At 37.6% G+C, this 15,722-nt stretch overlaps 1 protein-coding gene across 9 annotated transcripts in view; it reads right to left on the bottom strand.

Moving 5' to 3' along the window:
• Positions 1-8,560, bottom strand: part of LOC104445076 — a 32,645-nt gene extending 24,085 nt beyond the window's left edge. For 7 of the 9 annotated variants that reach the window (XR_005551616.1, XR_005551617.1, XR_005551618.1 and 4 more), the window contains exon 1: positions 7,636-8,560. Coding sequence is in view for 3 of the 9 variants with exons in the window: in XM_039314117.1 (XP_039170051.1) it covers positions 7,636-8,493 (858 nt within the window). In the remaining 6 variants the exon portion in view is untranslated. Of the gene's footprint in view, positions 1-5,163; positions 5,246-6,121; positions 6,661-7,635 lie in introns of those variants that run through there. The other 2 variants (XM_039314116.1, XM_039314115.1) reach the window with 2 other exon arrangements.
• Positions 8,561-15,722: the final 7,162 nt, after the last annotated feature.

Genomic DNA, 15,722 nt, shown 5'->3' with positions numbered 1-15,722 from the left:
GAAATCAGATTTAAATTCGCGGTTAATTTCAGTCTGACGCAATTTTAGCGTGACCTAACCTACCGGGTAGCTTTTATAAATTTTTAGTGCAATTGACCCGTGGTTGATTATTTTCGAGCCATATTGTACTTCTTCGACTCATTGGCGACTTTCAGTTATCGTGAAAATCTCAAGATTTCAAATACGGGCACAGGGTACATAAATGGCAGGAAAATTAGTCTAGTGCCGTTCGACGAGAATTTTGCAATTAGGTGTAATCACCCATACATTAATCACATGCCTCTATCGAACCGACCTATCTCCAGTCTCTGATCAATTTTGACGGTGCCGTAATGACCCTTGCAGATTAGTACAGTCGAACAGTCGATTCCTAGTCGAATTCTTGAGTCTATTGCATTTAGATTCCTTAACGGCTTCACATGATAGGCTAGTTATCTCGTGAGTGGCCAACTTAGAGAAAATAACTATAGACGCGTCGATGAAAAGCCCAACTTATTTAATTGAAAACAAAACCTGAAAATTAAGATGTCACAAGTTCAATCTATAGTACAATATTTACTTAGTAATGAATCGTAACTACAATAGAACTTATTCAGCAGCTCTTAGAAAATGGATCATCATAGGTTGGAGATGTAAAGGAGTTAGTAAATGTAAAGGCTTGCTGACCAAGCCATTAAAAAGAAAAGAAAAAAAAAGAGAGTTAGAAACTCAATAGAAAAGATAAGAAAACATGAAACAATAAGTAAACGTTGAGAAGTTAATCAAATGAGAGTTAATAATCTAAAAATAGTTGATAATATTAATTTCATAAAGGTGGTGAGTCGCTCTAATAATTCATATAAAAGTTAGTAAATTCGAAAAGTTAGTTAGAAAAATTGTAAATGAAGGTCGATAAGTTCTTAGAAAAATTGGTAATGTGCAAACTATTAAAAAAACTAATGGTTTCATAAAAGTGTAGGTAAATTACCAATAATTTACTTGGAAAAAAGTCGTGGGCCATTTTCTTACCAAGAACTTTAGTAGGCTCGAGCAGAATATGGCATAATCCATTAAATCAAACCAAACCAAACCGATTTTTGACAGTTTGGTTCAGTTCAAGAGTACAATCTTTGAAAGAACGATTCAAAAACAAAACCAAACAAAACCATTTTTATGCAGTTTATTTTGGTTTCGATTTTTTAAATTGCACCAAACCGCGAAACCGTATCTAACAGCCCATTGATTGTTTAATTACTTTTACCATTTGTACAGAGTAGCCCAACTTATATATATATATATATATATATATATATATATATGAAGTAGGTTTGATTTTCAGTTGCGGTGAATTTATGAATTGTTTGGAGTGTAGACTTAGGTTTTTTTATAAAATTAATGCTCTTTCTAAGCTAATTTAGTACGTTTGACCTCGTGATATTACAAAAGATAAAGAAATAAAGAAATAAAAAAAAAACAGTTTGGTTCGTAACCTAAATACGGTTGGGTTTAGTTTCACTTTTCATTAAACTGTATTTATGCTATTTGGTTTAGTTTTATCCCCAAATTGCAGTATGCTCACCCCAAGTTTTTTTTTACTTTTACCAACACTTATTGAAATCTACTAGTACAGAAAATCCGTATTATTTGGCAAAGACAATAGAATTGTTGTAATTATGAATTAATTGCTCAACAAAAGTGAGGATAACAAAACCAGTGGCGCCGCGGCGCTTAAAAACGATGTTGCGCAGGCAGGATTTTGCAACGGTTTTCTTTGTCTTCAAAAGACATATCCTTTAAAACTCTACAAGTTGAAATGAACTATTCTTCATTTTAATAAAGAAGTAAACACGACTTTTCTGTTCTAAGAAAATTGTTTCAATTCTCTGTCTTCAAAGTTAGAAAAAGAATCTCTTCTCTTCAATTTTCTCTTTGGTTAAATACAATGTATGCCAATTCATTGAAAGGTTCGATTAAGTCTTTTTTCTTTTTGGGTCAAAAATTGAGTCATGTTTGCATACTGCTAATACAAACAAATTCGAAGTGCTGTATCTTGGGAGGTATAGTTTGTAAATCAGCAAAGTACCATTAGCAGAACTAATCGCTTTAAAGAGATTCGATAATTTGAGCCTTATTTCCTATTTAATTCTATTTCAATTTCATAGCAATCAAGCAAATATACATTTTGTAATTCAATCTTCTTTACTTGTTAAGAAAATTCATTTAATATCTTTATTTATTGACTTGGTCTTTATTAAATTTATTATCGCTTTCTCATAGATATTATGTCTATTTAATTTTACTAATTCCAACATGGACGGGGGAGGCGGGGGTTTCGAATCTCCACCTTCTCAAGGAGGTTGGGGTGGGGACGATTTCGTTTCAGGAGTAGGTTTTGACTCCCACGCCCCGCAAAGAGATAAGGCAAAAGTCTAAGAGTGAGCGTTAGAATAGAAATAGAGTATGACCGACAAAAAAAAAATTATGCCATGATAAATTTCTTAACCTTATCTCTACTGTATCATTGCTTCTAGACTAAAATTTTATATGTGCACTGGCAATATTTCCTCCCTCCCTCTCCCATGGTAGATTAAAAAGTTTAAAATCATTCACTTCAATTGCCCAAATTAAAAGCTTCTCCCAAAGCATGTTTTGAGGAACTCTAACAGATTGACAGACTGGTTGGCGCAAAGTAAAATGAACAATTCAATCGATTCCAAAATTTTGAATGAAAATCGAAAGAATGTTCCTAATTGCTTTCAAGAACAAGACCTGCTCACTTGGGAACTGGCCTAGGTCGGTGCCAACTAGACCGGTCAATTCTTGGGTTGAAGAGGTCCGTTTGCACACTCCTGTCCTTCTAATTACAAGAACATCGGTTTTTATGCTGAGTAAACGTAAAGCTGCTTGTAACTTCTTCAATTTAAGACAATTGACTTTTTTTTTCTGATGGTTTAATTAATTTCTACACTAATATGAATGCTAGAGTTATATTTCCTCGAGGAATTGGTTCTCAAGGGATGACAAATAAATGGATTTCAAGCGTTCATTGAAAGGTTTTTAAATATTTATATGCCATGTCCAAGAAAAGAACATCAGCCATAACTTTTTTATGGTGCTCACTTGAGTATCATAACTTTTTTTTTTCCGATCATTTGAGTGCCATAACAAATTTGCTTATCACCTAAGTGTCATATAACTTTTTAATCGATTACTTAAATGTCATAACATTTTTACAACGTTTATCATAAGTGCCGTGCCACATTGAATTTTCAGCACTTGGTGAACATTTTTAAAAGTTATGGCATTTGAGTAAATATCATACGAATGTTATGACTTTTGTGGTGTTTTTATCCCTGTTATGCCACTTCATATATGATATTTCAACTGTAAATGGTCCCCTTAGAATTCATAGAAGGATCAGGCTCTGAATATAGACGAAAGAAACACACATAAACAAGAGTGTGTTAATGACATTAACAATAATATCAAATAACAATGGAACTTCCTTTTTCTGCATTGCTAAAACAAAATATTTTTGTCAACTCAATTAATTGTCCTCAACAGATAGTCCAAACGATCTCGCTTTTACCCTAAAAGTCATTTTAACCCAATAAATTGATATTTCTTAGTTGTCCAATTAAAATATTTTTGCCAACTCAATTAATTGTTTGAGATATTTTGACCTATTTAATTTGAATTAGTAAAAAAAAAAAAACACACGAATGCCACGTTTCATAAGTTGTATTTATCTTGATATATTATGTAGAAATTATTTGGAAGAGAATAATAAAATCAAAGCAATGGACTACTAAAAATGAAATTATTGATAAATGTGACAAGAGAGAGAAAACTAATCAAATGTGTAGAATTGATCTTTATGACATGAAACTGAAGAAAAATGAAAAGAATGGTAATTGTTTTTGACTTGACGGATTCATTTTCCTTGACGGAGATGAATGAATATTAAACCATCTGTCCTCGATCAGTTCTATGTGGCCTAATACCATAAAAAAAAATTAAAAATAAAAATAAAACTTTCATTTTAGGTTGAATCCTAATTTTAATCTAAACTTTTTTATGTCTCATATAATATCCTTAAATTTTGGTCCATTCCCAATTCTACTCTCATCTTTCTTTTGTCTTATAAAAATCCACCAACTTTCGGTCCGATCTCAATTCTACCCTATGCTCTTTTTTTTATCTCATAAAATTACCAACTTTAACTTGGGTCCCATATATGGTCCCATTAATACTTCATCCAAAATCGCCCTCGCTAATTGGCACTTTCATGTCATTGCTCTAAGTTTTACACAAATTTCAAATCTAAGAAGAGTCTTTTGGAGATGAATTTTCACGTCAACCCAAACGACATCTTCTTGGATCTAAAATTTGGGTAAAAGTTAAAGTAATTAAGGTTGACCTTCTATTTGCTCTTCTTTTTAGAGAATCTTTATTCCATCTCACTCGAGGATCTTTGATTTTGTGCTCAGTATTCAATTTTTGTGCTTGAGAGTCTTTCATCTTTCACGATCGGAGAGCTTGCGCTCAAACGCTTTTTATCTCTTCATTGTCAAGAGAAATTGGAGGGAAGGTTAATATAAACATATTTGAAACTCAAGCAAAAGTTGATGGTTTTTTAGGAGGAAAAAAATATCTAGGTTAAAATTGGGACTGAACCAAAAGTCAAGGGCTTTTTAAAAGACAAAAAAAAAGTTTAGAGTAAAGTTGGGACTAGAGACAAAATTAGAGGTTTTTTTTTTTTTTTTTTTTTTTTTTTTTTGAAGAAAACAAGGATTGGGGTAAAATTGGAACTAAACTTAGTTGGAGGCTTTTAGGGTATTAGGCGCTACTGTGTTGTTATATCCTTCCATAATGCTGTGTAGTCATTTGTCATGTCTATCTTGCCATGGAAGAGGTACCCCCTTTTCTTAACACTCGGATATCTGCTCATTGTATCCCATTTTGTTTTGTTCAAAGCAATCAAACAGTTATTTAAATCGAGATATGATTATTTATATAGACTATATAATTTTATTCAGTAGTTCTAGCAACATTTTGGAATTACCGATCCAGCCTCAGAATAACAAATGATAACATGATTATAAAATACATGTGTGTGCGCGCAATTGACACAAATATTAGATAATCATTTTCTTTCGCATTTTTGCTCGACGTCATGATATTGCTAAGCGCTGGACGGAGAAGCAGTCGTAGGTTGGTAGAGTGGCTCACTGGCGGCTTCATGACGTCAAGGAAGCTGGAGCATCTAGTGGGAAAAAGAAACGAACAAAGAAGATGAACAAAAGAAACGAGGAAAAAAAAAGGAAAAAAAAAAAAATGCCCTACATGAAAAGGTTCCTGGCCATTGCTTGAAAAAATCTTATTGGAAATTAAATTGGTCACTACGAACCTTATCAGAGAAAATGTCCTTTTCAACTCACTTTTAACTAAAATTCATACCTTGCTATATATTTGCGAAAGAATTCTATATGAATTCCATTCCTTAAAAATATAACTTAAACAATAATCATGCAAGCGACGAAAAAAGAAAAAGGCAAATCATCCTGTTCCTTCAGTTATTGTTCTCGCCACTGATTCTAGTTATTTCATCCCTATTAGAAACAATACAACCACTTCTCTTTGCTCAATAAGATTCTCGCGCACTGTGAAAAGTTGAAAACAGGGTAGAGACAGAGGAGATAAGTTTAGAAATTAGGTTGAGTGCTAGAAGAAAAATACATGCATAAATTGGGAAAGAACCAAGTGTTTAAGAGGGAGAAGAGGGGTATCTTCATGTCCACCATTGGTCGTAGCTACATTAGATGGTTATTTAAAAAGAAAATCTCTGTTACGATGAATTACTAAATCACCTTCCAAATTTATCATGTCTACCTTAACAGAAGGTCTTAAAAGAAGGGTGTACTTCCGAACTTTGGCACAAAAGTTCATAACATAAGATGTCAATGAGTAATACCAAATAAAAGTAGAGATACGCACAAGATAACTGAGTTCTTGAGTTCAATGTGTTCAGTTTTACTATAAATCATTATGATGTGTTAGAGTTCGTCATTATAACCACAAATAGTTCAAGTAAAGGAATGACCTCAACAGACAAAAACCTCCAATATAACTATAAATCATTAAAAAAATTGGTCCTATTGTCACGTTGAGGTGATTGTAACTGTTCAATTTCATGTCAATAGTTCAACACCATAGAAAGTGAAAACTATCCAATTAAAGACAAAGGAATTACATCTTTACAAGTGAGAAATATTTACAGCTCTCCACCACAGAAAAGATGCTGAGGAAACTCCAAATGATAACAACATGACTCAGACAACACCTGGCAATCAGAGTTCTCTACTCTTCTCTGTTCACCTTCTAAACTCCTGCCAAAATTCTGCACAAATGCTTTTGAAATGTTCAACTCCTCTAATACAGTACATAAACATAGTGCTTACCCAGAGACCTTCATAGCAAAACTGGTTCCAAAGACAAGTCCTGCATGTTGTTCCGGAGATCATGGCCATGATCAGATGATGAGTAATATTGAGAAGTGAGATCCTTCAAAATTTGGACCAGGCCTTTCAAGTCATTACTTCCCAATTCCAGACAATCCCTCAAGAAATCTCCATCCACCACTTCCTTTCGCAAGGTCTCTACCATCTCCCTCGGGGGACCCTGCAAATATCCCAAATATCATCATCGGGAGAACAAAGGAACAAATTGGCATTAACCCTGCAATCACAAATGTATTTGCACTTATCTTGACAAAGTACTTTTAGCCCTTTTTCCACCCATTTGGAATAGCACCTCTGGTCTCTGTTTCTCATGACCAACACGACCAGATACATGAGATGTTTTTTCTGTTCAACCAATGTAGTTTCATCTTTCTATTAATATTTTTATTTCAAGTTAGTTCAACAATCAACTGATATAGAAACTAACATGCTCATTTTAATAGTCAATAATGATCAGTGGAATTCATGTTCAATGTATTTCATTGAGGAAATGTTTCTATCTTCAACAAGTTACAAAGAAAGATAACAGGCATGATCTTCATCTTATCCCTTCCAAACCAAGTCGTACAGCCCCAGTATTGAACTGGGAAGTTGTAAGAAGATGCTTCAGCTAAGCAGAGTTGAGGGTGGGCGACTCCCTATGGGTCTCATATCTGGTACAGTAAAAGATTCAACATTTTAGGTGTCACTAGTTTTGGCATTTGGAATGTTAATTGCACAGTTCACCCACGGAATGCGACACCTCAAGTTGGGTCTCTATGTACAGTATTATTAATGGCCATCTCTCTCTAGAGTAGATAAATCATTCAGTCCATGGTCAATCTCCAGTCCTGACGATTTTACTCCCGTGAAGAAAATCCCAAGAATTCTTTCCTTCACCTTCATTTTTCCTCACCCACCTTAAAATCTTTCCAAGCATAGGCAAAAAGTATGAAATTAGATCAGACCTCGTACAGAATTCTTTTTCCATCCCCCTCTGGGATCTTGCTAAACAAATTACCCACCACCACCGATCATGATTCAGAACGAAATGCAACTGCACTATGTCTCTAATACTACGAATGACAACATTCGTCCGCTATGAATTTGAACAAATTTACAGCAAATTTGAACAAGGAAAGAAATTACACCGTACCGATTTGCTGAACACTCGGAGAAGCCTCGCGAAGACCGACTTCAAGACCCGCACGGCGTTCTCGTAGTACCTCCCAATCCAGCTCGCCCTCTCCGCATTCGATTCCGCCCTCGCGAAATCCTCCACCAGGCCCAGCAGCTCGCTCAGCTCCGCGATGGCCCGGGCGCGCTCGGCCCCGGCGAGGTCGCCGCGGGCGGCGCGGAGGCTGGGGACGCGGGTGGCGAGGGAGTGGGCGAGGGAGAAGAGCGCTTTGTACTGGGAGTAGGGGAGCACCAGGCCCAGCAGCTCGCTCAGCTCCGCGATGGCCCGGGCGCGCTCGGCCCCGGCGTGGTCGCCGCGGGCGGCGCGGAGGCTGGCGACGTGGGTGGCGAGGGAGTGGGCGAGGAAGAAGAGGGCCTCGTACTGGGAGTAGGGGAGCACCAGGCCCAGCAGCTCGCTCAGCTCCGCGATGGCACGGGCGCGCTCGGCCCCGGCGAGGTCGCCGCGGGCGGCACGGAGGCTGGCGACGCGGGTGGCGAGGGATTGGGCGAGGGAGAAGAGGGCTTTGTACTGGGAGTAGGGGAGGGAGTGGGCGAGGGAGAAGAAGAGGGTTTTGTACTGGGAGTCGGGGAGGGAGTGGGCGAGGGAGAAGAGGGTTTTGTGCTGGGAGTCGGGGAGGAGGGAGTGGGCGAGGGAGAAGAAGAGGGTTTTGTACTGGGAGTCGGGGAGGGAGTGGGCGAGGGAGAAGAAGAGGGTTTTGTACTGGGAGTAGGGGAGGGAGTGGGCCGGCGGAGGCGCGGCGGCGAGGAAGAGGAGGAGGAGGAGGAGGACGGCGGCGGAGGATGGGAGTCGCCGGCGTGCGAAACGGGCGGTCGCCATTTCGGGGCCGAAAGAGAGGGTGCCGAATTGAAGCCGACCGTCTTCACGAGCTATAACGGTGAGTTTTGGGCTCCTTAAGGTTTTGAGATTTTTGGACACTATTAGTACAAGAGGAAGGAAGAAGAAGAGAAGAAGAAAGGGGGCGGGAAAGAGAAGAGAGAGAGAGAGAGAAGAAAAGAAAAAAAGTAGGGGAAGGGGGCAGGAAATGACGTGAGGAGGAAAAAGCGAAGAAAAGAAAAAGAGAGAGAGAATGAAAAAGAAAGGGGAAGGGGAGAAGAATCCGGGGAAAATCACGTGGAGGGGGTGGGTGGTTAGGGTTTCTTTTTATGAACCCCAAAAAAGAGAATTAGAATTCGGAATCGATCTCTTTAGAAACTGAGAACCACATCGGATCATCTTATCTGATTCTTCGATTCCCGATTTTATTTAGGAACCGCACTCACTCCTATACAAGCGACCTGTTTACTTATTAGTTAATTTGGACAAGATACATTCATCACACCAACGCGTTCTTCAAGTTTCCATGTTACCTTTGAATCTCAACAAAATGATATTTGGTTTTGAATTAATAGTCTAATGTTCTTTTATGGACATAGAAATTATGGTTTGTCTCTTGCCTTCTTTGTTATAGTTTAAATTTGAAAATGAAAAAAAAAAAAACTGTTGGAACTTGAAACTGACTTTAGAACCTGTGATATGGTAGGTTCTAGGTTCTTAGTTCTGACGGATAGGTTCCAGATTAAAAAAAAATGAGAAACCTATACACGAGAGTAGGTTCCAAGTTCTAGACGGAACCGAATCGAACCAAAACCGCTCACTTTTATCTATTACTCCTATGTAAAATATAAATTCTACGGAACATTCTAAATAAAAATTTTGAAATTAAATTATTTTCTCAAAAAAATAAATTATTCAAATGAGTTTTGTTGCAAAGGGTGGCTAGGTAGCCCTATTTGGTAACCGACCAAATATTAAAATTTTATATTCTTTTGTTTTCGGAACAATTTTGGAACATAATCGTGTTTGATAAAATTTTTGTTCCTAGGAACAAATTTATATTTTTTTTGTTCCCGAAAATAGATTTAGAACATAATCAAGAACAAAAAAATTGATTATTGTTCCCAGGAACAATTCTAAAATCAAATCCATATTTTTTTTTTTTTTCTTGTTCTTCTTCCTTTTCTTCTTCTTCATCCATCGCCATGGTTGCTATCTCGTCACCATCCGCCGTTCACCGCCCACTACCACCGGTCATCGTTGGCAACCGGTCCGCGATCTTGTCGAAGGCTCGCCGGCCCGGTGAGGTCCACAAGCTCACTAGAAGCCAACCATTGACGAGGTTGGGCGAGCCTCGGTGGGGCTAGGCAAGGCTTGCCTAGCCACCGGTGGGGCTCACTCAGCCTGTCGAGCCATGGCCGGGCGAGCGGCCTAGCCCAAATTTGGCGAGGCCGCTCACCCAGCCATGGCTCAGTCGATTCTCGCCCAGCTACTAGCGAGGCTCAGCCGATGAGGGCCGGCCTCACCGAGGGCCAGCGATGCTCTAATGAGGTCGCCGGCCCTCATCTAGCCGGTCGGCCGGTCATCCCAAGGTCGGCGAAGAAGCGACTTAAAGAAGAAGAAGAAGAAGGGAAAGAAAGGAAAAAAAAAAAAAAAAGAAATAAAATTATTTTAAAATAAAAGAAAATAATTTGAAGTAGAAATTTTGAGTATTGTACCTAACACAATTCTATTTTATAATTAGAAATTTTGTCCAATTATCAAACACAAGAATAGAAACGTTACCAAACGCACCATTAATATCAAATGAGGGTTTAAGCTGGCCGGTCAAATGTTTGTTAGTAAATATTTTTAGTAATTGAAATGACGGGTAATTTTGTTTGAAATTTACAATTGAGTAGAAAATAAGAAAATTCCCAACTTGAATTAGAATTAGGGATCTTATTTCAATATTTTAGGTTTTCTTCTTCCTCTCCCGCCGCTGCTTGCCCGGTCCTTGTTCGATCCTCATCGCTCATCGCAAGCTCCAGTCCATCATCCACCGTCATCTCTTCTTTCCTAAGTTCCATCGTCAATGAGTTTCAAGTTTGGTGTCCTCGAGCTTCAAGTCCTTCCATGCCGCTTTCAACAATTCAAATTTGCTCCTAAAAACCACAACAAAAGCTGATAATTCAAGTTTTTAATTGGGTGTACCGTTGGAGCCAAACCAAGCAGAGGGAAATTCCTACCATATCATGAGATTGTTAAGCAGAAGCTGGGAGCCACTTATACAACAAGTCGAAGACCCATCACTAAAACAGTAGACATGCAGTCTAAATGCATTTGAAATGGAGAAACAATATATGATCACAAATCAAAATCTCCGCTCATGTACCATAAAATCTAGATAGACAAACATAAATATTAAAAAAAAAAAGTGCATATAAAATTCTATAATTTATCATGAAAGTGCAATTGAGTTTTAAAACTATTAAAAAATACAATCAAGTCCTACAATTTGCATGAAATTACAATAAAGTTCTAAAACTTCAAAAAAAAAAACAATTAAGTTCTAAAAATTACAAAAGTGCAATTAACGGAAAACTTGTTTACAATAATTCGATGAGTTTTAGGACATGATTATACTTTTCGAAATTTTTAGAATTCGATTGTACTTTCTCTATAAGTTTTAGGACTTCCAAAGGACTAATCCCTAAGTAATAAATAATCAACAAAGCATGTGCAGTCATTTCACCTTCCCACAGCTTGAGCCGCGAGTCTTGCAGCGACGCTGCAAACTTCATCAGATGGAACGGTCTCTTTCCCATCGGAGGATATAGAAAGCCCAATGACGAATATATGCACCTCCTGCAGATCACCATGAAAGCATCAGTTAGAGAAGCTGATGATGGCCAAGTCGAATTACTAAGTCAAGGATGCCATAAAAATCGACAAAGAAGAAGAACTTCAACCTCCTTTTTTCTGCAATGTCCAACAGCCGCAGCTCAAGCTCCTGTCCTCGCAGCTCCAAAACGTCAAAAGTCACTAATCTCGCTGTCAAATTCATCAATGAGCACATCTGGCGAATGCGCAAATCATTAAGAAATCACAGCGAGAAAAGCCAGAAATTGGAGATTACCGACAGAGGGCGAAAACAGAAGCCTTTGCTACAGCAACACCAGTGCGAGGCAATCTCAAATTTACGTCGAGGGAGAACGCTCCTTGCCGGCTTGAATCGATCTCACTGCGAATGGTGTTAGTGGGGAATGGACAACAGGGGATGCGGACTCGAGTCTTTCACAAGAATTGCTCGTGCAAGAGGAGCAGGCCCTGTGACTGTAATTGGAAAGCCATTCAGGTTCGGAAAGAGATCCTCACTGCCATCAGTGTGATATTCCCTCGGCATGCCTGCAATTTGACGAGGTGTTGCTTCAACAAGCTGCAACCGCTTCCTCTTGGATGAACTGCGCCAAAATGAATGACACTCACATCGGTTGAACACGAACGAAGCTTGCCGACAACGGACTTGAAGCTCACAAAGGACCTAAAGCTTGTCAACGACGGAAACTGGGAAAGAAGGGACGATAGCGAATAAGGGAACGAAGCTCGCGAGGAGTGGACGGGGAGCAATGAGGATCGGGAGAGCAGCAAGGACCGAGCACGGTGTGGCCGAGGATTGGGCGAGAGTGATTTGCTTAAGCTGCGGAAGAGGGAGGAAGAAAACTTGAAAATTTGAAAAATCCTAATTTAATTTGGTGACCTTCTTCAATTTTTACCCAATTGCAAATTTTGGACCAAATTATCTCAATCCTGGTAGCTGCAAAATGAGCACTGGCAAATATTTAGCTAGCTGGTTAGTTTAGACCCTTATTTGAAATTGACTTCACTACTTCAAACTCGAAACATAATCCGCGCTAGGCCTTTTTTTTTTTTTTTTTTTGGGAGAACATGACTTTATTTCAGGTCATTATTTGAAATTTTTTTCTAAATTTTATATGAAAAATTATGGTTTCTTCCCTGAGAGAGTCGACTCTATTCAGAATCGATCACAAAGCAAAATAAAGTGCTTATTTGAACGTTTCTCAGCAGACATTGGAAACTACGTCTCATGTGCATCGAGTAAAATTTCATTTCAAACGTGGAAACTAGACTTTGACTCTTTCAAGAAATTATTTCTCTTTTTATGCTAGTGTTGTAAGTTTCCCTCATAAAAATTCAAAATATTAAGAAAAAATGGTTTGTTTTGACATCGAACCGATACCACAAGAATGGTTTGGTTTGGTTTGGTTCGGTTTAATTCAATTCATAACTGAAATACAGTTGGGTTTAATTTCACTTTTCTTCGAACTGTATTTATGTTGGTTGGTTTGATTTGATGCCCAAACTGCCGTGCCTACCACTAGGTTTTTGGCACTTGCTAACATCTTGCTGGAAAAAACACCCGATGAGGTTTTAAGAATGATAAAATAATCTGTCTACTAATGCTTACATTCTTGTTTGAAAGATGTACAGGTGTTATGCAGATCACGTCCTAATGGAGTTCATCAAAACATGGAGTGCTTTGCCACTATCAAAGGTGAACAAAATATTATGCTCAAGAGCATCTAAAGGCTGGATGGACTTCAATAAAAAGTGAACTAGTTCAATAGAACGAGAAGTTTGTGGATACTTGGATGGATCATGGAGAAGCGAACAGCTACGTAGAGCTAAAGTTGCAACTATGCTCGAAAGGATCAGAGGATAGTAGGTGAATAACCATGTTACAATGTTTGACGTGGAAAGACTGGATGTAGAGCCAGTAGAGATAGCTCCTAACATCAACAAGTAGAGGATAAGTCTTGTGCTTCTATTACTTATATAAGAAGACTTGGAGCTCATTTGAATCAATTTAAAATTCAAATAAGAGGTAAACCTGAGTTTCAAGGTCTGGAGTTCAATCACCAAAAGTTCCGAAGTTGAATTAGAGCAGTTTACCATTTTTGTGCAAGCAGCTACAGGGTCGAACATTGGACGGGGGCAAAACATCCCATTTAGGGAAACCTCACTTTCGTCAGTGAGAAGAGTCTACAAGCTGTCGGTCGTACTTTCCCGTCTAATGGCTCTTTGACCACCTTGAGAACTATAGAATGGCTACATTGAAGTTTGGAAGTCTACAAAAAGGATTCAAAGCTTGCTGAAGGATGTTATGAGGAATTGCGAAAGTCTTTTGCTCTCTTATTCCTCTCGTATTCACAAAGTGTAACCGCTTGTATTTGTAATTCTCTCTCAAAGTGCTTTATTGCTTGTTGTAATCAATGATCAGAAAGTATGAAGAAAGAGTGCGCTAGAGGTGTTTGCATTTTAGAAGAGCTACTTATTTATCTAAAGTCAAAGTAACACCTTGTACTCGTAAACTTCTGATTCTAGCTTGATTCATGGCTATTTGTCTAGGGAAAGGATGTATGCTTAATTATAATAAAAACCCTTATATATTTTTTGCAACATCTTCTCTCTCTCTTTTACTTATCTATATGATAGAAGCATTAGCCCTCGTCACCATAAATTTCTTAACCTTGTCTCTACTGTGTATTTACTTCTAGACTATATTTGTAATTGCATATGCAATATTTCTTCCCTCCTTCACTCCTAAGCCATCAAATGGGCAGGTTGGTTGGGACGAGACAGGTTTGGGTTAGGTCAAAATAGGTCAGACAATTTTGACCTATTTATATGTAATATAAATATGATAATTCATACTTGACCTATCTTGTGTATGATTTGCTCTATATTACTAAAACACATCCATATTCAATTTAACTTATGAAAATATGTACCCATTTTTTAACCCACTTTTAAGCTCTTCATGTGTATGTGTTACTTGGATTAAAATTTTATATCAAATAAAAAAGTGAATTAGCACAATAAAAAAAATTACTAGTAAATAAAGAGAAAGATGAATAAAATTATAAAAATCGCGATAAAAAAAGGAAAGAAAATGAAAGGAAAAAATTCAGAAAATCTTTAAAAATTGCGATAATTGCATTATTTAAATCTTTGATAAAAAAATCAATGGATCCCTATCCTGAACATCAAACTCGGGTTGGGTCTTTGGCTACGTTTGGTTCAATCTTGGGAATGAGTCTTGGGGAAATGCAAATATCTTTGACCTAAAGGGCTTTAGGGAAATGCAAATTGCGTTTAGTAAAAAATTCTTTGCAAAGCTACTTTGACATAAAGGGTATTTGGCATATCTTTTTTCATAAAGGGCTTTTGGATTTTATTTTTCTTTTTTTAATAAAAAATATTAAACTCTTTGTTGATTCTAGTGAAGGTAGAGGTAATTTTGGAACAATGAGAGGTAAAATCGAAAAACTAAAAAATTTATGATAATAGTTTAAAAAAAAATAGTTTCAGCATTTGATCAAATGTTGAAAGCCTAAAACTGGTCCCTATCAACATTGGGCTTTTAGCCTTCTCAAGATCAGTATTTGACTGAAAGCCTCTTAGATAGGCTTGCCAAACACCCCAACATTCCCCCAAGGGGTCTTGAAGGCTGAAAGCCCTTTTGGAAAGGTTGAACCAAATGCACCATTTATAATCTATCTTATCTAGCTTTGAGAAGTGCATGACTTTGATCAAATGTAAAAATAAAAAATAAAAATAAAAATAGGTCTTGGCTAAAATAATTATTAATAGTAAAGTCGATTTACCATATTGCCATCTCTTGTTATTTGCCGTGCATTTGTCCATTCATCTACATTTTCCAGAGAAAAAGGAAATATGAAATTTGTTATGTGGCATCCTGACTCTTTTTTTCTTCCTTGATTAGAAATATGAAAATGAGAGAAGAAAAAATCGTATGTGTTAATGAGCAAGAGGGAAAGAGTGGGTTGGGGGGGAGGAGTTCATGTGAATTGGGCCTAGGCAAACTACGAGCCTATCAACACTCATGTTTATTTTAAGCTTTATCTTTCTATATCTATTTATAATTCATTTGCTAAATATTCTGATCCGTATAATGACCCAACCCATTATATATGTGTTAAAGAGAGGTCAATGACCCATTTTGATGGCTTCACTCCCTCCTCCCTCTCCAATGGCATATTAAATAGTGTTAGAATCATCCACTTCACTTACCCAAACTAAATGCTTTTCTCAATGCAGGTTCTGAGGAACAAAAAAAATTATTGGTCGAGGCAAAGTAGAACCAACAATTTGATCGATTCTAGAACCTAGAATGGAAATGATCGAAAGAGTTCCTCATCGGTTGCAAG

Source organism: Eucalyptus grandis, chromosome 5, assembly GCF_016545825.1.
Source record: "Eucalyptus grandis isolate ANBG69807.140 chromosome 5, ASM1654582v1, whole genome shotgun sequence".
Classification (NCBI taxonomy): Eukaryota; Viridiplantae; Streptophyta; class Magnoliopsida; order Myrtales; family Myrtaceae; genus Eucalyptus; species Eucalyptus grandis.
This window is presented reverse-complemented; position numbering and strand designations above follow the sequence as displayed.